The 25,183-nt window shown below is 44.3% G+C and overlaps 1 protein-coding gene across 1 annotated transcript in view; it reads right to left on the bottom strand.

Moving 5' to 3' along the window:
* Nucleotides 1-2,148: 2,148 nt before the first annotated feature.
* atp2a3 (ATPase sarcoplasmic/endoplasmic reticulum Ca2+ transporting 3) overlaps nucleotides 2,149-25,183 on the bottom strand; it is a 42,425-nt gene continuing 19,390 nt past the window's right edge. The window contains exons 6-21 of the mRNA XM_022746055.1: nucleotides 20,832-20,912; nucleotides 20,471-20,556; nucleotides 19,767-20,231; nucleotides 13,579-13,667; nucleotides 12,497-12,599; nucleotides 11,525-11,656; nucleotides 9,487-9,603; nucleotides 9,143-9,361; nucleotides 8,311-8,646; nucleotides 7,130-7,350; nucleotides 6,814-7,016; nucleotides 5,583-5,668; nucleotides 5,016-5,149; nucleotides 4,107-4,224; nucleotides 2,947-3,064; nucleotides 2,149-2,622 (exon numbers count right to left, since the gene is read on the bottom strand). Coding sequence (XP_022601776.1) covers nucleotides 2,579-2,622; nucleotides 2,947-3,064; nucleotides 4,107-4,224; nucleotides 5,016-5,149; nucleotides 5,583-5,668; nucleotides 6,814-7,016; nucleotides 7,130-7,350; nucleotides 8,311-8,646; nucleotides 9,143-9,361; nucleotides 9,487-9,603; nucleotides 11,525-11,656; nucleotides 12,497-12,599; nucleotides 13,579-13,667; nucleotides 19,767-20,231; nucleotides 20,471-20,556; nucleotides 20,832-20,912 — 2,552 coding nt within the window. The 3' untranslated portion in view covers nucleotides 2,149-2,578. The remainder of the gene's footprint in view (nucleotides 2,623-2,946; nucleotides 3,065-4,106; nucleotides 4,225-5,015; nucleotides 5,150-5,582; nucleotides 5,669-6,813; nucleotides 7,017-7,129; nucleotides 7,351-8,310; nucleotides 8,647-9,142; nucleotides 9,362-9,486; nucleotides 9,604-11,524; nucleotides 11,657-12,496; nucleotides 12,600-13,578; nucleotides 13,668-19,766; nucleotides 20,232-20,470; nucleotides 20,557-20,831; nucleotides 20,913-25,183) is intronic.

The following is a 25,183-nucleotide window of genomic DNA, read 5'->3' on the forward strand; positions in this document are numbered from 1 at the left end:
CCTGCTCGTTTGAAATAATGTCTGGAAGCAAGAAAAGGGAGGAAAAAGAATAAAGATCTGCACATCGTGTCAATAACTCCTAGTTCAATTCCTTTGGAAACAACCTGCACAGATGTGCATCAGGCAAAAGCTGCACTGAAGCAGGCATCTTTTATTTTCTCAATCAATCATCAGTCTATAATACATCAGAAAACTGAAAAAATACAATAACTTTGAGCAGAAGGTGACATCCCTAAATGTCTCTTACTAAAATCCAAAAATATTATTTTTAATTATAGTCAATTGTCCCATTTGAGAACTTGAAACCATCAAATATTTGGTAATTTGCTTGAAAAATGATCAATCATTTATCTAAATAGTTGCCAATTGCAGCCCGACCTTGAAGATCTCTGTGATTGAAAAGCGAGCATTGTTAAATGAGTTAGAAGCAGTTGACACGGTGTGGACATCTTGTTTCCTGTTTTTGATCCAGCACCTTTACAAAGTTCTTTCTTGAATGTGCACACTCTCTTCTCTCCTGTGTGGAGGCAACAAGAGACCAAAAACACCCCTGACCCGGTCCACAGGGCGCCAGGGCCCGACACAAACCCCATGATTAAGACTTAAAGACACAATCCACACCCCCGCGGGTTCATTCAGTCAAATACATTATTATTAATCATTATAAAACAATACCCAAGTGAGTCGCCAAAGCACTGAAAGAGCAGTTGGAGCTGAGGGAGCAGCGTGCGAAGCACAAAGAAAAAAAAAAAAAGGGTTTCCTATTAAAAAAAACATGCCTCAGACCAGGTGGACATTCAGAGTCTGTAAGACCTCAAGTGATGAGAATCATTATGACACGCAGGAGAGAGAGAGAGAGAGAGTGGTGGAAGTGGGTGAGAAAAGGTCATTAAAGGCGGAAGCAGAAACACATTCATTTGAACCACATATTCAATGTGGAGGTGCAGTGGGCTGTATAAGGCATGGACGTTAAACGTATCTAATATATAAAGGATTCATGACCAAGCGTGACAATCAAGCGGTTTACTTGCCATTCCTTAACTTACTTTAACTACATCTTCTGTGCGATTCAGTGACTGAAATGTCTATCAAGTCAAATTAGACGAATTAATTCAAGTAAGGCTACGAATATGCACACACATCTTAGCACTGGGTGCAGGGTTAGAAATAACTGGATCAATTAAAAAGGTAGATGAACAGTGTGATTCTCCGAGACACACAAAATGTCACGGAGCATCGTCCTCGTGTTTTGATCTACCTTTGATTTAGATATCCGACAGCTAAAACTCCAATGGCAGCGCAGCAGATGGACATTAAAGTGAGGCTAACAGAACCAGCTGGGCGGACTGGCCGACAACTACTCTACTAATATGCTGGTTTGGTTGCTGTTTGACATTTTTATTTTATTTTCTTAGTTTTTATTTTAGCCAAGTCTGTGAGCTGACCTCAGCTCGTCCAATTAAGAGCCGAAGCGAAGCGGCCAAGCGGCGTAAAGCTATTCACACCTTTAGGTGGAGCGACACCTCCACACCCCAAACTCAAGAGCCCGATATAACGTCACGACCCCGGGGCCCACAGCTGCCTCCTCGACAGAGAGACGGAGAGAGAGAGAGAGAGAGAGAGAGAGAGAGAGAGCAAGACAGGCAAAAGGAGAGTAACTCTGCGTAAGATCCGATGAGCAGGAGTTTGTTTGTTTGTGGTGAGAGTAAAGACGAAGAGCGGTGGAGGAGCAGAGATGCCATTGTGTTGTGCTGATAAGGCCGCGCTCCTGCAGAGCTGGCTGCAATTCACTGCCAGTAGTGTGGGTGCCAGAAGCCTGGGCAGTACCTCCAGATAATGCTTTTGTGGACACACACAGGTGCAATGGTTCTCTGCATTGATCTAACACACACACACACACACACACACACACACACACTCACACGCGCCGACCAGGGAAAACCCTGAAAAGCCAAGTTCATTTTCCACATTCTTGCTGATGCTCTTCTTTTGCCGGCGTGTCCTCCGGTCTCTTCTCCACGGCAGGTTTCTCCTCTCTATCTCTCTTTCAGTCTCTGTGCTGATTTCAAACCCACCCCCAACCCCCTCCCCCCTCCCCTCCCACCCGGCAATATCACCCTCCATCATCCCCCTGTCCTCCCTCTCCTTCCCTCCCCAGAGTCCAGGTACTGCACCACTATGTTTGTACTGTACAGTCAAAAACAACAACAAAAAAAAAACTGAAACAATGAGCAGAAATCTTTAAAAAGCAGAGCCCTGGGCAGTTTTATCCTTTTTTTCTGCAGTTGTTTCTCGCTCTCGCAACTATAAAGACAGGCCTGCATCTCCCTGTACACACACACACACACACACACACACAACACACACAGAGTGTTCATCTACTCACACACTCGTACAAAGCCATGCTCTCTTTCTTGCACACTCATTCTCATGCAAGCCCTGCTCATTTTCTAGTGGTGCTTTGTTGGACATGCAGGAGCGGGGAACGAGGACAGGGGGGAGAGAAAAGGCTCCTAGCTCATAAAGGGAAGTGGGTAGGCGTGTGTCTAAACTGTGTGAGTGTGTTGAGGGAGAGGTCTTAGTTCAGCTGCCATCTCCTCCGATATTTCTTCTCCTCATCACCTGCAGGGTGGGGGAAAAAAAAAAAGAAACAAAACACACAGAATTTAGGAACCGTAGAAACCAGTGTGAGTAGTCTACAGCTACTGGAGAGAGAAGGCATGAAGAGGTTGGAAATCGAGTACCTTTTCACAGAAGGTGAGATAAAAAGAATTTAGGCTGAATTAGAAATGCAGAAGAGAAAAAAAAGAGCAGAAGAGACTTGTTAGTAAAATCTGATTTTCAACACCACTGACTTTAATAAGCCTCACCAACTTTAAATATGTCAGACTCATAAGACCAGATTCTTTATTCACTGGGAAAGCGGAAGAAAAAGGCTCCACGTACCTTCTAGATGGTTCCTGGACATATATTTCAGTGCCTCATCCAGGAGGATGACCGGAATGGAGATCTTCAGGACCATGATCCACTGGGACCAGCGCAGGGGGGTCACCTGGAAGATGAGCTGCGGGACAGACGGGAATCAGAGGGTAGATATAGAGCAACAGCTGACAATGTGCAGTGAAGCCCTTTTTCTGCGGTGGCCCCTGTGAGCTCAACACACAGCAATGTGAGAAAACAAACAAAGCAAAGAGAAGGCCAGGCAAACAAATGAAGTCAGGAAACACGAGTAAATACTGAAACGCACTCTAAACACAGAGAACACAACCACATATGGAAACCTGCGGCAAATAGTTTCGTGTTCGCAGCTAAACACAGAAACACGCTGCAAAACACACAAAACACAACCAAATATAGAAACGCTGCAGTTTCACAGAGCTCAGTGGAAGTGAGTTTGCAGAATAACACACGTTTCCAGGGGACACTAAAAAGTGATGAGCACACTGGTCATATTTAAAGAACCCCTGGAAACTTGGCTGAATCCAAAAAAGTCCACGCTCCGGGCTCGCGGACTGTGAGGGGGATGAAATGTGCCTCATGTGTTTCCATGGAGACGAACTGAAATCCCCGTAAGTCGTTTGGAAGTATTTTTCTGAATGGTTCTCAACGGTATTCATATTCAGAATTTATGCATGATATGTGATCGGAACAGATCTGGTCAGGCTGTGCAGTAAAATGTTCCCTTTCACACGAGCTGCCAAAAACAAAATATCACATCAACATTAAACCCTCGGAGGATCGTCTCACCACAGATGGACTAAAAACAACATTTGCTCGTCTAGTTTTGGAGATTAGAACAAATCCAAATTATTTAAGCCACTTTATATTCTGTATGTGAAATATGAAACCTCACGACAACAAGCTTCTACCACAAAAAAGAAATTGTCTTCAAAAATAAATACGGTACACAATATTGTTATTTATGTATTTTTATATAAATAACAACCGTACTTTTCTCTCAAGAGATTTTTTTTCGTCTTTAGAAACAACACCAGTGTCCGCGTTGTCAAAAAGAATCTGCCTTTAAGTCGAACATGAAGCCGTGAATTCGGACCGTCTTCAGTGAGTATATGAGTATTGGCCAAACAACTGTCCTGTGTACTCACCGGCAGAGGCTCAACATAGAGGATTAAGAAGTGGAGGGAGAGCGAGAGGATGATGGCTCCCAGCAGCCAGATGTTGACCCAGGGAGGCATCCTGACCAGGGACTGGTTCTCAGACAAACTGTCAGAGAGAAGTTTTAGTAGATCAAAACATGTTGACAATTTAGCTGCTAAACTTGACATTAGGGACTTAAATGGAAGTTATTCCTTCAAACAATAATATTCTGGAAAGCTCACAGATTTCATTAGTTTCCCATAGGACAAGTACAACTACATCACAATTAAAACAAATGAGCCGTACAATCAATCAAATAAAACTAAATGCATCATAACAACAAGTCTCCCTCCTGCTAGCAACCGTGTAAACACGTGTCCCCCTTCTTGGCTCTGGATAACATGCACTTTCATTGGTCAGACAGTCCTTTATTTTAACCTTCCCTTTCTCAGATTCTTTCCTAAAAGAGACATTAGCATTTGTTTCTATAGGGAGCTACTGACAGACTTGCTCCATGAGCAATCCTGGCAAAAACACAGGGAGTTTTCCCTTCATGCCACTGTTCCTTTCATTTTCTGTCTCCTCAAAAAAAAGCATTATTCCATTTCTTAAGATGTGTGTGTGTGTGTGTGTGTGTGTGTGTGTGTGTGTGTGTTAGCCTGATTCCTTCGCCACATTCACCAAATACAGGATATTATAAATATGAGCGTTATAAAGAGTAACATTACGTCCTGCAGCAGTGAACAGAACTGATGTTTGTGACGGATGTGTTTTTCTGGCACGGACAGTTTGTCGTTATCCATCAGACGGACGACAGTGTTTTGGTGGATGACAGTGTCTCTTCTTTCTCATAAACCTCTGACAGCTGTGACATTTAAGGAGTGTTTACCTCAGCACCACAACACAAGATGACTGACCTGTTGAGCGCGTTGAACATTTCGATGGTGACCAGCACAGACAGGGCCATGGTGGTGGGGTAGCGGGACTCAAACACCTCACAGTCTATTTTCTGGAACATGGGGTTATCCTCGGTGCACTGCATGAAATGTCGCTGTGGAGAGAGACAGACAGGAGCCAGTGTGAGTGTGTGAGTGTGTGTGTGTGTGTGTGTGTGTATGTGTGTCTGTGCCTGTGTGTGTCGGCCGGACCCCTGTGACCTGGTTTTGATGGAGCCGGGATCTGATGGGGGAACAGCTGCACAACCTTGGCGTCGTTCCTACCCTGTGTGCATTCAAACCACATGGGGTCTCACTTCCCTTTCTATTTCTGTACGCTGCTGGGATCGCCCCCCAACATCGCTGTGTCCGACAGCGGGGAATGTAAAGAAGACGTGGAGGGTGGTGCATATCGAAACATAACGCTAATTAAAACCCTCTCCTCTGAGGACAGGGCCGTGCTGCAGCAAACACAACAAGGCGGACTCAGACTCAGACTCAGACTCAGACTCAGACTCAGACTCGGCAGAACAACATTTTGCAACTTACCAGCTGATAGAAAGACACCTGTGGGCCTTCCTCATCAAACAGGTACCACCACGTCGCAGCGCTCACTGTTCCAAGACCCACGTATCCTGCAGGAGAAACAGTCGGAGACTTATGTATTAAGTGTGTATGTATAAATTAAGTCAAATGTCACTATAACTCCCAGGATGGAAATTTGTTTTCCGAACAATGTCGTTGCGAGAGTCACACGCAGTGGAGGGAAATCACAATGACTTAAGAGCTTGTTTTAAGGAAACTCACTCTGTTAGTGTGTGTTTATGTCACGTTATGATAGACGAGCAGACCGACCACATTTTGTTGTCGTCTTTATATTTTAGAGAAAAGAAAATCACAAATGTCTTTTCACGATCCTGCCTGGCTGATAAATAGTTATTGCTTGCATTGGACAGTATATCTACTATATTCTGAACAGAGGAAGTTCATACATGCTAATATCAACACCTAGAATTAGGGGGCTGCTAACTGCTTAACTTGTCCCAGGAATTTCATACATGCTAATGCTACTTTTTTTTCTAATGTGGATTTTTATGCTAACGTTTCCTTTTTTTATGCTTGTATGAGGGGGGCATCTGTGCTGTTAACCTGTGCTGTCTATTGATGGTGTTGAATACTCTCATAGTTCATCTCTCACTATCTGAACAGCTGACTTCCCAGGGAGCAAAATTATTCTGGTGAATACTTGGGCCGCAACCTCGGCCCAAGCCTGGCCCACATACAGCATGACTCTCAGATGCTGCTTCCACATTTGGACCAATCCTGGTGCGGTGTATAACAGCCAGAATCAGCCCAGATGTGGAAGCGCTGTATATGGGCCAGACTCGGGCCGAGGACGCAGTCACATGTTGGGCTTGAAATTTAATTTCGCTACGTGGGTTCATGTCGTCTCAGTTAGCGTTATCACTATCGTAGCTGCCATTTGTCGCTGGAACATCATGTGCCATGTTAGCTAGCTAGAGGCGATAGGTGGCTATCGATGTGTGATGTACGATAATAAAAGTTGTGGGTGCCGTGTTAAAATTCATCTCAAAAAAGAAAACTTTCACCTTTCCAGCAAGATTTCTAATAATGAAAATGTCCATATATAAGCTGCCATGACAATGTGTTTTCATGTGTTTTCTACCCTCCTGCTGCTGGAATAACCTGGAAACCTCTCTCCACCATGACAGAGTCACACTGATTAACAGTAGTTTAATCAAATCAGAGCTAATTATACCTCCAATGGCCAGGTATCTGAAGAAGAGCCAGCCAGAGATGAGAGGCTCCTTCGGGTTGCGAGGGGGTTTGTCCATGATGTCCAGGTCTGGCGGGTTAAAGCCCAGGGCAGTGGCAGGCAGGCCATCGGTCACCAGATTAACCCACAGCAGCTGCACTGGAATCAAAGCCTCGGGGAGACCCAGGATGGCCGTCAGGAAGATGCTGAAGGCGAAACAGAGAGGGGAGACACACAAACGTCAGCCGGGGAGGTCAGACTGGAGGTGGAGCCGGTCGGCACGGTGGCTTTATCTCCGTGTGCCTTTTCCGTTCCTCACCAGACGACTTCTCCCACGTTGGAGGAGATGAGGTATCTGATGAACTGCTTCATGTTGTTGTAGATGGCTCTGCCCTCCTCCACGGCAGCCACGATGGTGGAGAAGTTGTCATCAGACAGCACCATCTCAGATGCTGACTTGGCCACTGCAGTCCCAGAGCCCATGGCAATGCCAATCTCTGCTTTCTTCAGGGCTGGGGCATCGTTCACACCATCTCCCGTCTGGGACAAGAAGAGATTACTTGTATCATTATTGCATCAGAACACAAGATTATATTTGAAGTAAAATTAAATTGAATTAAAAACCACAAAACCACAAAATGTAACTTATATTTCCATGAAAGACTCAAGACCCATAATTTCTTTTGGAAGCTGTAACATTTACTGTTAACTCAAAGATATTTTATAGACAAGAACTACTTTCAAACAACAGAGGAAGATTTCTAAGGATCAGAGAGTTGGATGAATCTCTTTGAAGAATAAAAGCTCAAATAATTTCTTAGCTGCTCATAAACCAGCGTCATGCGATGTTTGGAACCGTTATTACTTTTGCTTTAAATGTGAGTTCATCACTCTTTAAATATTGAGCCCATGTGATGTTTTTTTCTGAGAGGATTATTCTTTAAACAGCGATGAATCTAACAGTGACTGAAGACAAACCGCTGTCTCATTATGCAAAGTCTCATTATCGTCTCAGATCCAGACGGGATTTAGCTAAAGCTGAGCAAGAGAGAGATGTTTATCTGCGGTAGCAGGGCCTAAAGCCGCTTGATACTGCGGTGAATGGTGAAGTCTGTGTGACAGGCAAATGGTGATATTGTTGTTTCCCCTCCCTCCCATCAGCCCCTCTTCTGAGACGTGTGTCAGATAGGAAGCAGCAGAGCGGGCAGGAGATGACAGCTTTAGATAGCTGTGTCTGAGGGAGCAGCTTCAGAGAGACCTGAAACATGTCACGCCCCGCCGTCCTCTTCTCATGCATCCTCGACAAATCACTCACATAACATCACAGCCGAAGGACGCAGAAAATAAACTTTCGCCTTGCTAGAGACATAAAGAAATACGCTGTATGTGACAAAGATATATGTGGTGTGTATGTGTAGGAAGGAGAGAGCAGTGTAGGTAAGTTGAAGTTGGTGTGTGGGTGCCAGTGAGAGTCATCAGAGCATCATCCCCTCCCCTCACCATGGCAGTAATCTCATCGAATGACTGCAGGTATCCGACGATCTTCGACTTGTGAGCCGGCTCGACGCGGGCGAAGCACCGCGCCCGTTTGACGGCGTCCCTCTGCGCCTCCTGCGGGAGGTCGTCGAACTCGCGGCCCGTGTAGGCCTTTCCCGCCACGTCCTCATCCTCCCCGAAGATGCCGATTCGTCTGCATATGGCCACAGCTGTGCCCTTGTTGTCTCCCGTGATCATGATGACGCGAATACCGGCCTCGTTGCACAGTTTCACCGCACCGATCACCTCCTTCCTGGGCGGGTCGAGCATGCCCACACAGCCAACAAACGTGAGACCCAGCTGAATGGAGAGGAAAAACGGAGAGAATTAAGGATGTAAAGGGCTGTAGTCTCTTTCCAATTCCACTGAGGTGGACTCTAGTTTGTTGTATTTATATTGGTGCTGAAAACAAGGAACTGTTCCAAGGGGAGAAGGTGTGAAAGCCTCATTCTTTAAGTGGATGAAGGTTTAATGGCTACTGTGATTCAAACAAAAGAGAGAGAACTGCAAACGATGACATGAAAGGAATAGTTTGACTTACTAGTTTAGAAGGCACTGGGTGGTTTAGCACCTCCACACTTCATCATCACGTGCTGGTAATTAGTGTTAGATTAGCTGTTTCCAGGCTGTAAGCTAAGCTATCTAACTGTCTCCTGGCTCTAGCTTAGTATTTAGTGGACAGACATGAGGGCGGTCTCAATCTTCTCATCTAACCCTTGTCTAGAAATCCTTGAAATCCTGAAAATGTCAGTTGGGATTCCCAAGCTAAACATCAGATGTTACTGAGGTCCTCTACCTCATACTCCACAAACTTGGTGGAGTTCTCCAGGTCCATGTCCTCTTTGCGTGGCGGGGTGTCATGTGTGGCCAGAGCCAGGCAGCGCAGGGTGTCCCTGCCTGTCCCCCAGTCCCTGATCTTGGACATCAGCTGGTCACGCAGGGCCGGTGTCAGCGTCACCTTCCCTGTCCCCACGCGTAGGTACTGACACCGCTCCATCACACTCTCCGGAGCACCCTGAGGGGACGGATTGTAATTGACACAAGAAAGGAGACATCAAACAATGGTGAAAACGGAGTTCAAATGGAAGCGATGAAAAGTATATTTTCCTGTGTGTTTGTGATCGCATCATTCGTTCATGCCTTGATGAACATCTTGCTCTGGGAGCCCGGCTTGACGGGGGTGCAGTAGACAGACATGGACTTGCGGTCACGAGAGAACTCCAGGGTGAACTCCTTCTTCATCAACTGTCTGATCACCTGAGGGGTAAGAAGGAGGGAGGTAATAGTCGAAATGACAGAGGAGGAGGAGGAAGAGGAGGAGGAGGTGAAGAAATAGAAGAGGAAGAAGAAGAGAGGAGGAGGTGGAGACAAAGAGTCAGAGCTTGAGCTAAGTGGCTGTATTCGTGGGCAGCTGTCAGGCCGGCAGCCGGCGGGTGACTGAGAGGTTTGGCTGAGCTTCTGACAGCTGAAGGGTGACACTTTAAATCAAGCACTTAACCACCTTGTCTGGATGTCTGGCTGCTAGCAGATGTCTGTGGACAACAGCACTTGAAGTTAATGTGGACCTGGCTGAGGACGATTAGCAATAACAGGAAGCCATAGCAGAAATGACTAATGAGGAGGCAGACCATAATAGGTTTCTTATAGGAACACAAAATTCAGCCTAAAATCAACCCTCCGTACTGTATAATCTGCCTGTTGTGTCAGGTCTTGTTCTACCAGTAGGTGTCCCTCTAGTTCAGTCTGTGCTGATCCCAGTGCACATGAAAGGCTTGAAAGCTTAACAATGATGATGCTCTCTGTGTGATGTACGCACCCCGAGCCAGGGGACTTTAAACATCTGATAGATGTGCTGAAATCCATCAATGTGACAAACGTGTCCTCTCTAATCAAGCTGGGACAGCAATGGGAGTTTGTCTTGGCACGGCATGCTGGTGAAAGTTTTGTACGTCCAGAAGAGATTCGCAAAGTTAAGGGGTCATCTCATCTAGAATTTGCTGAGGAAGTATATTATTGATAAGAAGTGTCCTGTATTTGTCCATTTATCCACTAAGCAGGTGGACTGGGTCGACTCAGAGGTTTGAATTAGAAACAGAAAAACTGAGACTTCTGTCACTACAAGGCTCGTTTCATCTGAGAAAGTGTTATTGTCATTGACGAGCTTTGTTCTTCCTGAAAGCGAAACCAAAAGGGGTTTCAATCGCCTTTACCTACAGCGGAGCGAGAAGGCTCAGAACCAGAGATCACCACAGCGGATGACACCAACATCAGCTTAGCAATCCCCTCATGCACAGGTCAGAGTCAGACCTTTCCCACACAGACCCCGACACCTTCTTAAAGGAGGTCGAGCACTTCGTTTGTGAGAAGCTGCAGCCAAAACTGACCTGAACTCAAACTCATGCAGCAGGCAGGCTTACCGTCTTTACTGCGGTTGTAAATGATATTTTAAATATTGTTATAGCTGACATCTTTAGCAAAAACAATCACACGTCCATGCCCTGAAGTCAAACGTGTTTGGTGTCTATCAACAACCTTGCGCTTGATTAAATAGTCCTTGAGCGGCACAAAGAACCCTGACCTGTTGACTGATTGTAAGTCACTCTGGATAAGAGCCACAACAATGCTTAAATGCAAAATATCATCTCATACAAATGAGTACAAGAGGGGGGGGCACACTAGGTCATTATGTCGCCCCCTGTGCAAAGCATAACCAGGGAAGTGTACAGTATGGTGTAATGAGGGCAGTAATTGCAGTCTCAGTGGCATGTTCCTGCTGAGAAGTGTGAAGCCTGCAGCAGTCACTGAAGGAAGCAATGTCCTCACTGTAGCTGAGTGAATGAATGAGCGTTAATACTGTACAGAGACTTGGTTCAAACACTTGACACATCACTGATTGGACGTTAAAACATTACTCCACAGATTTAACAATAACAATCCTATAACACTGTTTGACCTGAGATACTGATGATGGGACAGAGATATCATCTTTTTTTTTTTTTTTTTTATCCACACATTCTTCTTCCTTGTCTGTCTGGTAAATTACCCATAATGCAACTTTACCGCCGACAATTTAGTTGGAAATTCGGGTGTGTTATGCTAGAAGCTGCTTATGTAGCCTGGACCCTCTCACCTCAAGCGGAGATCAGGAGCATCACACACATCTCCACGTGTAGCTTACCGAGTTGCAGGACCCGGCACGTTCCACCTTGCTGAGTCCAGATAGGTCAGTCTTGAAGACGTTCATCTTCTCCACCAAGGTGGTGAGAGCCGTCTCTGTGGCCTCACCCACCTTCTCATAAACCCCCTTGGCCTATAGGAGAACAGAAATACATTGAAAACATGCTGCTGAACTGAATTTTTATAGTGATACAGTATTTAAAGAGCGATTAAGTCGTTAAGAACAAGTCCAAAGCAAACACGCTGTGAGCAAGTCTGCCAGTCGTTCACCTCTGCCTCCACAAACTTTGAGTCATACATGCAAAGTGGTTTTAAATGTGTGTCCTGACCGGCTGAGAAGTGGAGAAGGTGAGATGAAGCAGTAATGGCGTACCACACATCATTTGTTTGTATGAGCAAGCACAGACAGCAATAAAACACCTCGCACCACTTCAGCGCTCTGCTGCGCTGCCCCCCCCCTTCCCCTTCCCCTTCCCCTTCCCCTCTCTCTCTCCAGCACAATTTATTCTCACACTTTATTCAGAAATGTACAAAATTGGTGGCAAAGCGACCGTTTAGGAGGAGAGAAAAACAGTAAATCTAGGGAGGACACATGGAAGCTGAGGAGTGCCGTATCCCTGGCCTCTCTCCTCCGCATGGTTACCATGATAACATGGTGATAACAAAGAGGTGAGAAAGTAATCCAAACCAGAGAAAAACATCGAGTAAAAATTAGCTCAGCTGAACAAGAAAAAGCTTTCTCGTGTGTGTGTGTGTGTGTGTATTTCAGCGCTACTTTTCATAGTCAGTGCATATACAGTATGTATATGTATATTACATATAATGCAAAGAAACATGACACAATGCTGTAAGTGCTACAGGTTTATTTTGCATAGAAACTTAAAAATTATATCTCTATGCTTGTTTGAGTGTGTGTGTGTGTGTGTGTGTGTGTGTGTGTGTGTGTGTGTGTGTGTGTGTGTGTGTGTGAGACCTCATTGTAGTCCAGTGAAGAGTCATTGCACATAGAGCACACAGTGGCCAACTCCAAAAGTCCATCATAGTCACCACACTGGACGGGCCTTTCTCCTTTCAGTCTAGAAGGACACACGGACACACAGACACACAAACACAAAGAAAAGCACAAATGTCACTCACAACACACAAGGGAAAAACACTTCACAGTTCGCTACACGTCAGACACAGTAACCTCGTCAATATTTATGAGCGGGGAAGATGTTCAGTTGTTTAGCTTTCCAGAGTTGACTGGTGAAACAGTGGTTGTAGGGTAGTAAACAGTGCCTTCGTGCGTGTGCGCGCTCGTGCATGTTCCTGACAAGCAGTGCTGATTGCATGACAACCATGGATCCCTTCCCAGTAGAGACTGCAACGGTTGCTAGCGAAGCTCCCACACAATAACCCACTCTGCTGTTATGAAATCGACAGGTTCATGCAGAGTGCTGTACTCACCAAACAGCCAAATAAACAACATGCATACATAATGAACTGCAGAAATCCTTCTCCTACATAATGACTAGCCACCTACCTATATTCCTCCACAAATGCTGATTTACTGACATAAAAACATCTTTCTGACACAGCAGAGATCAAAATGCCCATGTTTAAAACCTTTTGTTAAGTTTATCTGCACTCGAACAATTTCAACCGAGAAAGTGTGTAACTCGATAGGAATACAGTGCAGCTGAGGCTTTAGGGTTTTTACGATTTTGCGAGATAGTCAACAAAAACATATGCTCAGGTTTACCAGCTATTTCCCCCGGTTATCACAGAAACAGCCATAGCAACACGTAAAGCACAGCTAGACACGTTTTTAGGGGGAATCATTAGCAGTGATGTAACACATCCTGGACCACAGACCACATCACACCTCGCTTGGCTGCATCTATTTGAATCATATCTTATTTTGAAGATAACAATACAGAGTACTTGAGCTGAGTGTAAATTGTGTTGTTAAAATACGAAATCAGAGAAACGTCCTTTTTTACCTAATGAGGTATTTAAGGTGGAAAGACTTTCCCCAATAAAAGTGATACATGTTTAAACTGTGACACTCACATTTGTCCCTCAGGGGCATAAGTAGAACCAGTTATAGAGAACTCATGAAGGGTGCAGTTTGAGTCTTCCACCTTGTCTGCGACGAACATCTGGACAGGAGAAAAAGGCAAACACAAACAGAGGCGGTAGTTAGGTAATTAGTGAGAACTGTGGTTGGTCCTTGTGTAGCTGCGGCTGCCCACCGCTGTTAAACAGTTAGGATGGATCAAATGAAGAAATCTGTGTCAGCCTTTCTGTCTTTGGAGCTGGAAAAAAAAAAAACAACAACCTTGTTAGTTGCACTAGTGAATGAAAGTAGACTCACTGACTCTCCTGTGGACTGAAATCTAGTTTTAACCAACATGGGAGTCACAGTAGTGACTACGATGAATGGTTATCTTGATACAAACTTTACCCGCCAGTGGTTTCATCATTAGAAAGGCATGTTTGTTGGGCACGCCTCGTCAAGATCCACACATGCATATTTTTGCTAAAAATCCATTTTACATGTAAATATCCATGTGATTTAGGAAAGAAAATAAAACATAGACAATATACAGCTTGTCTTTAAATGTGGGGAAATGTGAATATAAAGGTGCTAAGGATATCTGGAATATTTACATTTTGTGTAATGGTGCACCTATAATGGGATGTTGAGGTAATGAGGTCATCAATAAACAACTTAGTGTAAACTGTAGCTTCAACTAAGTGTCAGAACCAACATATAGATGATATCTATATGATAATAGTGGATCTTTTTCACTTCACAGTCTACGAACTGTCACTTGAAGAGACTTCAAGTGTGAATTTTGCATTTACTGTGGCCACCAGTAACTATTCTGGAATAATAGTAAACGCTAAAACATAATGCAGAGAAGAGGCATAAAGTCTTAAAGAGACTCAGTGATGTCGGTTGCACAGCAATAGTTTGCTAACATGAGCCAGTATCCACTGCAGGTCACTCCAGACCAGGTGAGGCTTTGGCAGCGCGAGTGCGAGTGTATTTAAAATGAGCAAAGATGTGTTTTATTGGTGATGAATTCAGCTTTTAATTTTAAGCTGAAAATCACAGTCTAATAGTTCATTTTATAAAAAACTGGCTCTGCAGCGTGTCCTTGTGTTGTGTGGCTCACACAGGTAATAATATTATTCCTCTGTTGTCATAAAAAGCCAGAGTGGAACTGTGGTGGTGCTGTTGGTACATCTTGAACAGCTGAGTTGCCAAGTGATTCAGTGCTATTGCATTATCAGCTTCCAATTCACACGTAACGCCACGGTGTCAAAACACACTTCAAGTAAACAATGAAGGCTGCATCGTGTGTAAGGAGGCTACTAAGAAACACCAATTATTCTTGCCTTTCTTCTTCATCCACTCTGGACAAATTAAAGGTTTTAAGTATTTATGAAAATCAAACAGTGGCTGTAAACAGGAAGTATTCTGCAGACTGGCAAAATGGTCACTGGAGAGGTGGAGTTCAAACTATGACCAATCCAGGGGCAAGAATCCCCCCCCCCCCCAAGATTGTTTAGTGTTTCCAAACACGCAAGCAACACGGGAGTTCCACCGCTCACGTCTCGGTGTAAAGCTTCATCAGTCAATCACACTCTCACACGACCGTACACGCTCCGGTCCACTGCAGAAAAACAGAGCACAAGCCAGAGAAAGTGGGAGAAAGAGCTGGAGCCCCAGAGCTGTCCAAGGATTTGCTTTGTTGGCAGCTTTGTTGGCAAATCTTCTTCCTGAAGGGCAGTTCACGACGTACTGGTAATACTAATATATCGATGAAAACAAGGAGGCAGTGCGGTGGCCGGTTGCTTATAAGAATGGGGACACACAACTATTCACAGTCCAAGGCCTCTTTGTGCCTCTGAACACCTTCTAAATACATAAATTCACAGCAGGCTGAAAGACTGCCCTTGATTTCCATTCCTTTGTCAATATTCACTTTTTTAATAACCTGACACTTCAGTTCAGCAAACAGTAAACACACACACACACACACACACACACACACACACACACACACACACACACACACACACACAGAGGCAAAGTACCCTTATAACCCACCTAAGCTCTGTTTGAGACTCCATTAAATCCAGCTGATTGAAGAATTAATGAAGCAGCTATTTAGTTAAATGAGATTTCCTTCTCGATTCTCTGTGCGGGTGTGTGAGTGTGTGTGTGTGTGCGCATGTGTGTGTGTGTCACTGACTTACCAGCACCCATTGATTTAAAAAGGAACGCAAAATCAATGATGGACTTGAGATGAGGGGCAGCTGGGGTCCCTCCAGCGTATGAGCCTGAAAGGCGCGTCTTAGCCTCTTAATGGAGTAATTATTCCTCAACATCTCTCTGAGCCAACAGGGTTACTACATTTAGTCTACTGCTGTAGTCTAGTTTGGATGAAACACAGTTATAAATAACTGTCATACTGAATCATAATTATAGCCTGTGAGATTATAGCTTTTGTGAGAACATGCAATTTTGCCATTGTAATTTTTGACATCAACAGTGTTGACATTTTCCTTAAACAGAGGCAGAAGTGATCTGAAGCTGTAGCTGTAGTTCCATTCACCTGTACACCTGTAACTGTGACGTGTCGTTATTTCGAGACACGAATGTGCTCAGTAATTACATAAAGAGGTTGTTATAATTCTGCAGATTTTCCTGATTCAAGTCACCTACAACTGATTCTTAGAAAACAATGCATGCATGTAACACAGCATTATTGAGTATCTCATTTAGATCAGCCTGATTGTGTCAGAACTGTATTAACTTAATGCAATATAATACAAACCCAGCACTTCCTACTGCTGCTGGTCAAGTCTGAATTACCAACTGGGCAGAGTGGGCAGCTAGTTCACTGGTGTGGCAATTAGTTCATTTGATAAACTGATTAATATCAACTGAAACTGTGTAACACTTGTGTCAAAACCTAGTTTTAATACTTACTTACTTACACATTAATGCTTACTTACTGCATATTTTTAAATTTGCGATTAATCAATTCATAAACAATCAGTGTTGGGGAACACAGCGAGCGCAGTGGAGGCTCACAGCTCACCGTCACATTAAAAGCATTCTACAGGTGAAACACAGGATGGCCTTTACTATGAAACAGACACAGGAAACGCAATGTGTTTGTCTCATGTTAGCACTGACAGCAGTGGTGTCTGCAAAGCAAGATGATCATTTTTCAATATTTTGCACAAAGTAATGGGAACCGGCTGTACACCTCAGTCTCCTCAGCGAGGTAACCAGCTGTTTTTTTTTCCTGCTGATGTGAGGAAAACTACTCACACTGCGCTGCAAATTGATTGACTGACTTCTTTATTAAAACAAAGTGAGTTTGTTTGGCTGCGCTGCAAACAGATGTACCAGCTACTATTAATCTTGCTGTACCACCACTAACCGCGGGTGTCACCGAATCAACCAGGACTAATGAATATGAATAACTTTAAAGTTCAAAAAGTTACAATATTCTCTCACTTTCTTCTTTCTTTTGTTCTATGTATCCTCTATTCTTTTTTTCCTAACTTTCATATGCAATCTTTGTCATTAGCGGGTTTGTGTATTGTTTGTTTGTGTATGCTGCCTTGAGCTGAATGCAAAGTGTTTGCCTCATATCAGGTTGTGCAAGATGTTTGTTTGTACTGTTCTACATTTACACAATGTTTAATAAGACACAACAGGTTAACTAGATGGATGGGGAACTAGTTAGTTTTTTACTGCTTTATTCCATCTCTGCCTTATAACTCACAGCAGCAAAGGGAGACTGCGTGCAGCACTGTACTCCGTTATTCCCTATATTTCTGTTCACTGATTTTTTTTAAATTCATAACTGGATGTACTGTCCCTTTAAGGGTCTTTTAAATAGCCTCGCCCTTCCGCTCAATTCTTAATTTCACAAAGGTCATCAGGCTCGCTCCTCTCTGCTCCACAATGCTATAACAAATCACTACTCAGAGACAGAGCGCGCACAAAGTAGGGCCTGAGGAATATAATAAGGTTGTTCTCTCATCCGTGGTCAGTTTCCCTCAACATCTGATCCGCTGTGGTCTCCAAGGAAACAAGGCACAGTGTGATCCATGTGACTCAGTGGTAGTGGCACAAGTTTGTATTTTTCTACACCCCTCTACTGAGCTTGTGCGTAGATGAATGGTGAGTAACCCTTTTTTATGTCTGCGTGTTTGTGTGCATCTGCATGTGTGACGGGAAAAGGGAAGTGCAGTGTCAGGACACAGAGGGGAATCCCTGGAAATCCTGCCGCTACGGGGATACCCCCGCGGCAAGGGAGACACATGGCGCTATCAGGGCCAGTGGCTGGAGACCAGTCCAAGAATAAGCACAGATGGATAAGCCTGGGCAAACATTTGTGTTGAGCAATGAACCTTGACGCACAAAAACCATAAAAAAAACATACGCAGACGCAGCAGACCACAAACACAGGTTAGATAACCACGAAAAATAACTCCAGGAAGCACCACGATGAAAAAAATAAAAACTGAAAAGGGGAAGTTTGATTCGTCTCTGTCCTGTAATTGTCATTTGTGGCCACCGTGAATGCTGTTCAGCTACAGTTATAAACTGAAGGCTCGCCGTTAAGTGGGCGACCACTTAAGCCCAACCCAGATTCAGGCTCCGTCCCTCTGCCCACACCAGCTTTTCTTCTGACTTCAAACTAAAGGTTGAGGAAAATTAAAATCATCTCTTCACAGGACCTGACCTCAGGTGAAGTCCCAGGTCTCAGGTCTGTGTGTGAACATGTCTGATATCTACAGTGTGTGGAAACATACTCAGTATCAGCTCTGATCACGTGGTATGTCGTCATCACAGCACAAGAAAACACTGTGTTTAAGAAATTATTGTCATGAATTACACAAGACGATCATTATTATGATCTTGTCCAAGTTGGTGAGGGAGGACTTTAAATTATTGGCATTCTTTCAACTGATCTAATTATGCTCCGTTCTATTCGGATCAGGTCTCTCTTTGTTGAAAATTCATCTATGCATGTTGGGTCTGTTTCAGGTCCTGTAAAGACTTTAACTCCTGACTTCAAAATGATGCCAAACACTCTGTTGGTACTGTTGATGAATAATGAATAAGTATCAACAAATTGACCAGATTCCAATAACGAACACCGTTTCAGTAATCAATAAACCCTAAACACGTGACATCTAGGTTTTTCTAGTGGAAATCCCAGAACGAGCTGACAACACCGTCTTCTGACACCTGGTTTGTCTGGGCATGACTTCAGTGCTGCCCAGTATTAGCTGAGGTGAGAGGTGAGAAGACAAGAAGTGTTAACTGAAATTACTGTAGGTGTGTGTGTGTGTGTGTGTGTGTGTGTGTGTGTGTGTGTGTGTTGGAACCCTTAACGGGAGCCAAGACAAACACCACGCTGGCATTTACTCTGCGCTTGGAGCAAAGATGGCTGGTGAACAACACACACACACACACACACACACACACACACACACACACACACACACACACAGACAGACACAAAGGAAAGGGCGAGGCTTTGTGCTGGAGAACACTCATGAATACCTGTGGATAAGATCTCTCTGTTTGTTGTGTAATGTAATTAAATATACACCATTTATACAGTGAATGCTACAGGACAGTTCAGGATATAGATCACTGTATTGTGTTTATTCAAGCGATGTGACCTTTTGGAAACCTTCACTGTGTGTGTGTGTGTGTGTGTGTGTGTGTGTGTGTGTGTGTGTGTGTGTGTGTGTGTGTGTGTGTGTGTGTGTGTGTGTGTGAGCTGATATACTGTAGTGCGCTGGGTGCTGCTGGGTCATGCCAGCCTGTACTACTCCACCAGCAGCTATCTCAGACCTGCCAAAGTGGAGGTAAACATTACAACACCACAAAAGATTTTCCATTCTACTTTAAGCTCCAGTTGCACGAAAGGAAAGACAGAAAAAAAAAAAACGGGGGGAAAAAGAAGAATCTCGAAGACGGATGAACTGTGGAGACTTGGCATCAATAAGAACAGCAAAACACTTTTTCGGAGGGAGTTCCCAGAAGCTTTTTTAGAGGTGTCAATCAAATGATCGGATGTGGAAATTGAATGATAAGCTTCTGCTCTGGAACAAATTCAGCTGTGTGTCTATGTCTTAAACTGTATTATCAACAGCCACATCCTCACTCAAACAATAAGCATGTTTCAGTTTCCTTATTTGCCACTTACTCTGCAAACAGACATCTGGTTGGTGGTGAGGGTGCCCGTCTTGTCAGAGCAGATAACAGAGGTACAGCCCAGGGTCTCGACAGACGGCAGGCTGCGAACAATGGCATTTTTCTTGGCCATGCGACGTGTGCCGAGGGCCAGGCAGGTGGTGATGACAGCGGGCAGGCCCTCAGGGATCGCGGCCACAGCCAGGGCCACAGCGATCTTAAAGTAGTAGATGGCGCCTCGGACCCAGGAGCCGCCGTGGACGGGGTCTCCGAAGTGGCCGATGTTGATGACCCACACGGCCACGCAGATCAGGGAGATGACCTTGGAGAGCTGCTGTCCGAACTCGTCCAGCTTCTGCTGCAGCGGCGTCTTCTCTTGCTCCGTAGCTGCCATCTGGTTACGGATCTTACCAATCTCTGTGGTCACGCCGGTAGCGACGACGACACCTATGGCGCGACCTGCAGCAATGTTGGTGCCCTGATGAAAAAAAAAAAAAAAAGAGAGTGCGAAGCAGAAAAATCTCTCAGTTATAAATTCAGTCATATTTCCAAATAAATCATCAAAGTGAGCGATGAAGCATAAACATTCATAAACTCATTAAGCAATCTGATATAACCTATATTCACTGATGTGACTAAAAGTCAGGGTTTTATTAATTCCTGCCATGAAGTCAGAAGATAAACATGACTCGGGGAGCTGCAGGGAGATGTTCTTACAGAAAACAGCATGTTCTTTTTGTCCTGGTTGACAGCTCTGGGGTCAGGGACAGGGTCAGTGTGTTTGATGACGGACACAGACTCCCCTTAAGAAAAGAAAACGACACAGTTTACACGATTAGATCTGCAAGTGTGACAGGTGATAAGTATTAGACCAACAATGGGATATTTCGAAACATGACCAAGCCAAACAAAGTTACATTCACAGCCTGAGGGGTAGAAACCTACTATCACTGAAACTAAAACTGTAGAACACTTTTAACCTTAGGTCTTCTAAGTTCATGCAATAAAAGGTGCAATAAAAGGAGTCTTCTCTGTCTACTCCGAAAGCCTTGAAGCTGGACTGAGAGATGAGAAATACCTGTGAGGATGGACTGGTCCACTCGCAGGGTGGTGGACTTTATAGAGGTCACTCTGATGTCAGCAGGCACCTTGTCACCAACTAACAAAACAAACAAAGAGGCTGAGATTACCAAAAAATGAATATTGAAATATTAAAAAAAAAAAGGGAAAAATCAGTTTAAGTTATCGAGGAAAGGCGTCATGCTAGAAACTCTCTGAGGCTGCACTTAGCTTTGAGCTAAATGCTAACGTCAGTACTGTATGCTAACATGCTCACAATGAGAATGCTAACATGCTGATGTTTAGCAGGTATAACATTTACAATGTTCACTACCTTCATTTAGCCTGTTTGCATGCTAACATTTGCTAATTAGCACAAAGTACAGTTGAGACTCGTGGAATGTCAAATTTTGACCCGATGACGGTGGTTTGACCTGAGAAATCAAGAGATCGTCAAGTTATTACAACTTATCTTCTAGGGACCTGAAATACTTGTTGAGACATTTCACTCAAAGGAAATGTGAGAGATTACTATTGCAATATACAAAGTGTTGTGCTAATCCACCTCATAGATGCTATTTCACTGAATAAGTGAAATACTTGACCTGCTGGTGGTGGCTAGAGGAGGAGTCCAAAGATTTCCAAAGTCATTAGAATTTATCATCTGGAGAATGTGAATATCAGAAACAAGTTTTGTGGCAATCCATCCAACAGTTCTCAGGATATTTTCTCTCTGAATCACAAATGTCAACCCGCTCGCTGCAACGGAGCAAAGGTCAGAGGATCACTAAAGTAATTAGACTTCATCCTCTGAGGATAATGAATTTCTACAAGAAATGTCATGATAATCCATCCAATAGTTTTTCAGTCTGGGTCAAAGTGGTGGAATGACGGATCAAAACCGCCACCCTTTCTATAGTGGATAAAGAAAATACACAAAAGGCAATCCAGCAGGAGCTAACATGCCCACCTTATTCAAACAATATAGAGAAAACAGGACAGCGAAGAGGACACTGTCCGTCTGATAAGTTTGACCTTCGGCCTGTGTTGAACTCCTCGGAGGAGTCCACAAGTGTAGCTGCAGGTGAACACTCAGTTACGCCCTATCGAGTGTCTGTGTTCAAACAATAAATCCCTGAGCAAAGAAACGTTGGTGGGTTCAGCCCGGGCTCCGGCTGCAGCCACAAGTAAATAGAGGTTCAATACAACCTCCATGGAGTCACGTTGCTGTTTTAAAATGATTGATTATTTCACCTCCAGTTTGTTCTCTCCTCACTCTCAGCAACTCTCTCCGTTCCTCCGATACACCCCGTCCTCACACATGTCAGACGTACACTACAGACGAAGCCTGCAGTAAATCCACAAGATGCATTCAGTCTTTTCCACCTTACAATCTGCTTATTAAGGCTGCATATTAAAGTCGTATTTCTCAGCCAGAGCTAAGTATCTAATGCCCCAAAACAAAATGGTTATTGCTTCCTCTTTGTCAGAGCCCGACAATGAACATTTAATGAAAATATTTTCATAAAAGCAGGACAGAGCTGGCTTGTGTAAAACTGATCATTTAATGTAGTCAATGGCAATCGTCCCAGAGCAGAGGAGAGGGAAATGACTCAAAACACTCAAGACAGATGTAATATTCGTCACTTGTTTGTTTCCAGCATGAGAGAAAAGGAAAAAGACTTGATCATTATTGTGTAATGAGCGTCTCATTTAATGCCAACTCAGAGCCTTCAGCCGTCAGTGCTTCTCCACATTAATCGCAAACCAAAACAAGGTCCTGCCTGTGAATCCATCATGGTTTTTTTTTTTCAACAGGAAAAAAGCTTGGACATCTTTTTTGTTTTTCTCCCGGTCCTCGCTCGTGCGCTGAAAGACACTCGACAGGCAGTAAGTCTTCTGTCTCAAACTGGCCTCACACTGAAGTTTTCTAAGTGCTCACTTCTTCTGACATTTGCTCAGTGCTCTGAGACTGGAGAGGAATTTTTCTTTTTCCTGACGGGACGGAGATGGAGAGAAAGGGAGAGAGAGAGAAAGAGAGAGAGAGAGAGAGAGAGAGAGAGAGGGGGAAAGGGAGAGAGAGATGAAGAGGCCATGCTGGGTGAAAAGCTGAAAAGCCTCCTCTTCCATTTCTGTATTTCTCTGTCTGACACCCATGGGTTGGGAGAGAACAACAGTGGGAGAGGCGGAGGGGGAGAGAAGAAGTGTGTGGTTTGTTTGTGTGGGAGGTGGCCGGGGGCTACAGGTTCACTGTAGCAGGACTGGCTGAGGGCAGAAAAGAGAGGCTTTTCAAACGCCTACCCACAGACTCCTGCTCCCCTATCAAACCTTCACTCTCTGCCACGGCCTCCCACAGACACTCTCCATCTGCTAGAAGAGAAATTTAAATCCTCACTCAGCCGCACTGAGTTCACATAAGCACCGTTTTAAATATTACAAAGATCAGAAATTTGTCTAGCTATTATTATTAGCGATTCGAGTATAAAAGCAAGAAAAATTTTTTTTAAATGATCATTGTAGCTCATTATTCATGAATAAACTGGAACGTAACACATGCACACATGAGGAAAACAACTGAGGAAGTCATCTGGTTTGAACAGTCAGAGCTCCTTTTCCATTTGGTAAAACTGGACTCCAAACAACTGTCTTGCATAATACACTGGCAAAGAGGTCGTGATTCACGTGCAGGATAACCGTGACTCGTTTACTGGGAACGGCTTGGCGTGGTGTAGCTTTCAGGTCCTGTGTAAATCCTCTACAAGTTCCTGACAACCTGACCACTGCATCACTCACATCTAAAAAAAAAAAAAAACCCAGGAAAGTTCCAGTGGAGGCGCAAATCACAACTGTGTCGTAACCGTGGCTGGCATCGCCGGGGTGTACCTACAAGAAGGAGAGCGGGCAGCGGCGGTGGAAACTCGAGTAAATATATTTATGTTCTTTTCTCTCCTCAAAGGCACTTGTGGTCAACAGTGTCCTTTTCCGAGACCTCCACACAGTTTGTTTTACCCCCTAACATCAAGTTCCCATGGAACAACCAGCGGCTAATCTGAAGCACAGGAAAGCCTGGGAAATCAACGTAGGAAAGGAAAATATTAATTTGCTTTCTTTGTCACTGTATCCCTACATATTTCAGTCAGGAGGGTGCGCTTGAAGATCCCTGACACACATATTTTCTAAGTGAGAGGAGCGTGTGGTGCAGTACCTACCTCGGCTGTTTACCCCTGTTTAAAACTGCTTAGCAACAGCATTATGTCAGACTGAACGAAGCCCTGAATATATGACTGTGTATATTTGACAAAAATGCTGCGGGGTGCATAATACCACTGTCATGTCTCTTCTTAAAGTAAACTCTTGACAGTAAAAAGCATTCATACACTTAAACTGGAGCTGCAGCCTTGATGAGTTTCGCACTAACATCTACATCCAACCATCTGGCTGCTGGCTACGACTAATATCTCCTCTCCTTCTCCTGCACGTACAGCACTTGAGGAAAGTGATGAAGTAAATTAAAAAGAGTGAGGACAAAACCAAGAACAGAAACAAAATGTATTCTTTTCTCTAATATAATGTAGATTATGGTGGGAGGTGGATAAACTGAGCTCATGAGGCTGCGTCTAAACCACGGTCTCCTCTAAATGTCTTTTATTTTCTTTTGCGAGTTTATAATTTATATTCAGGAAAAGGCTCATTGATCAACAGAAGACGAGTTAGCCTTGGAACTCAGTTTGTTATCCTCTGACCTTGGCCGCTCCCCACAATGGGAGAACCAACATGGCTCCTCCTGCAGCTGCTGACAGCCAGCAATAATATCAGATCCCTTGTTCAAACAGCAGCTGGTTCATTTGAAGTCATATCTGCCTCCCCTCCTCGCTGTCATCACAGGTGTCGTTAAACCTCAACCCCTTGTGAACTTCAGCGACACCGAGATGAGCTGGGCACGGGGGTGTTGTCATGGTGACACTGCCGGTGTTGACAGTGACGGCGCTGGTAGCCGCGGTAGATGGGGGTTGAGTGGAGTCATTTCGGTGCTTGCTACCAGTGTGGGCTTGTCAGCGTCTTGCTGTGTGCGCGTACGCACGTGTGATCGAGGACACCGGCTGTAACAAGCCCAAATTCCAAGGAAGTGCTATCTGTCACACACAAACGCACACAAAGGCGTTTCTTTCCCATGCAAGTCATGCAAATTAGGCTCCATAAATATCAAGAGAAACAGTTTAGTGGATTTGATTTAATTTTCTAAAAATGTGCAACTCTGACTTGCCTGTGGGGGCCGGGCCGAGAACCCCTCAGTGATCGTTACTTGGATGGATGATTCAATTTTCATTTTTCAAACCCTGTGCTGAAATGAAATTGAGCCGAGGCATCGCT

The sequence above is a fragment of the Seriola dumerili genome, unplaced genomic scaffold, assembly GCF_002260705.1.
Source record: "Seriola dumerili isolate Sdu_G_001 unplaced genomic scaffold, Sdu_1.0 BDQW01000091.1, whole genome shotgun sequence".
NCBI lineage: Eukaryota > Metazoa > Chordata > Actinopteri > Carangiformes > Carangidae > Seriola > Seriola dumerili.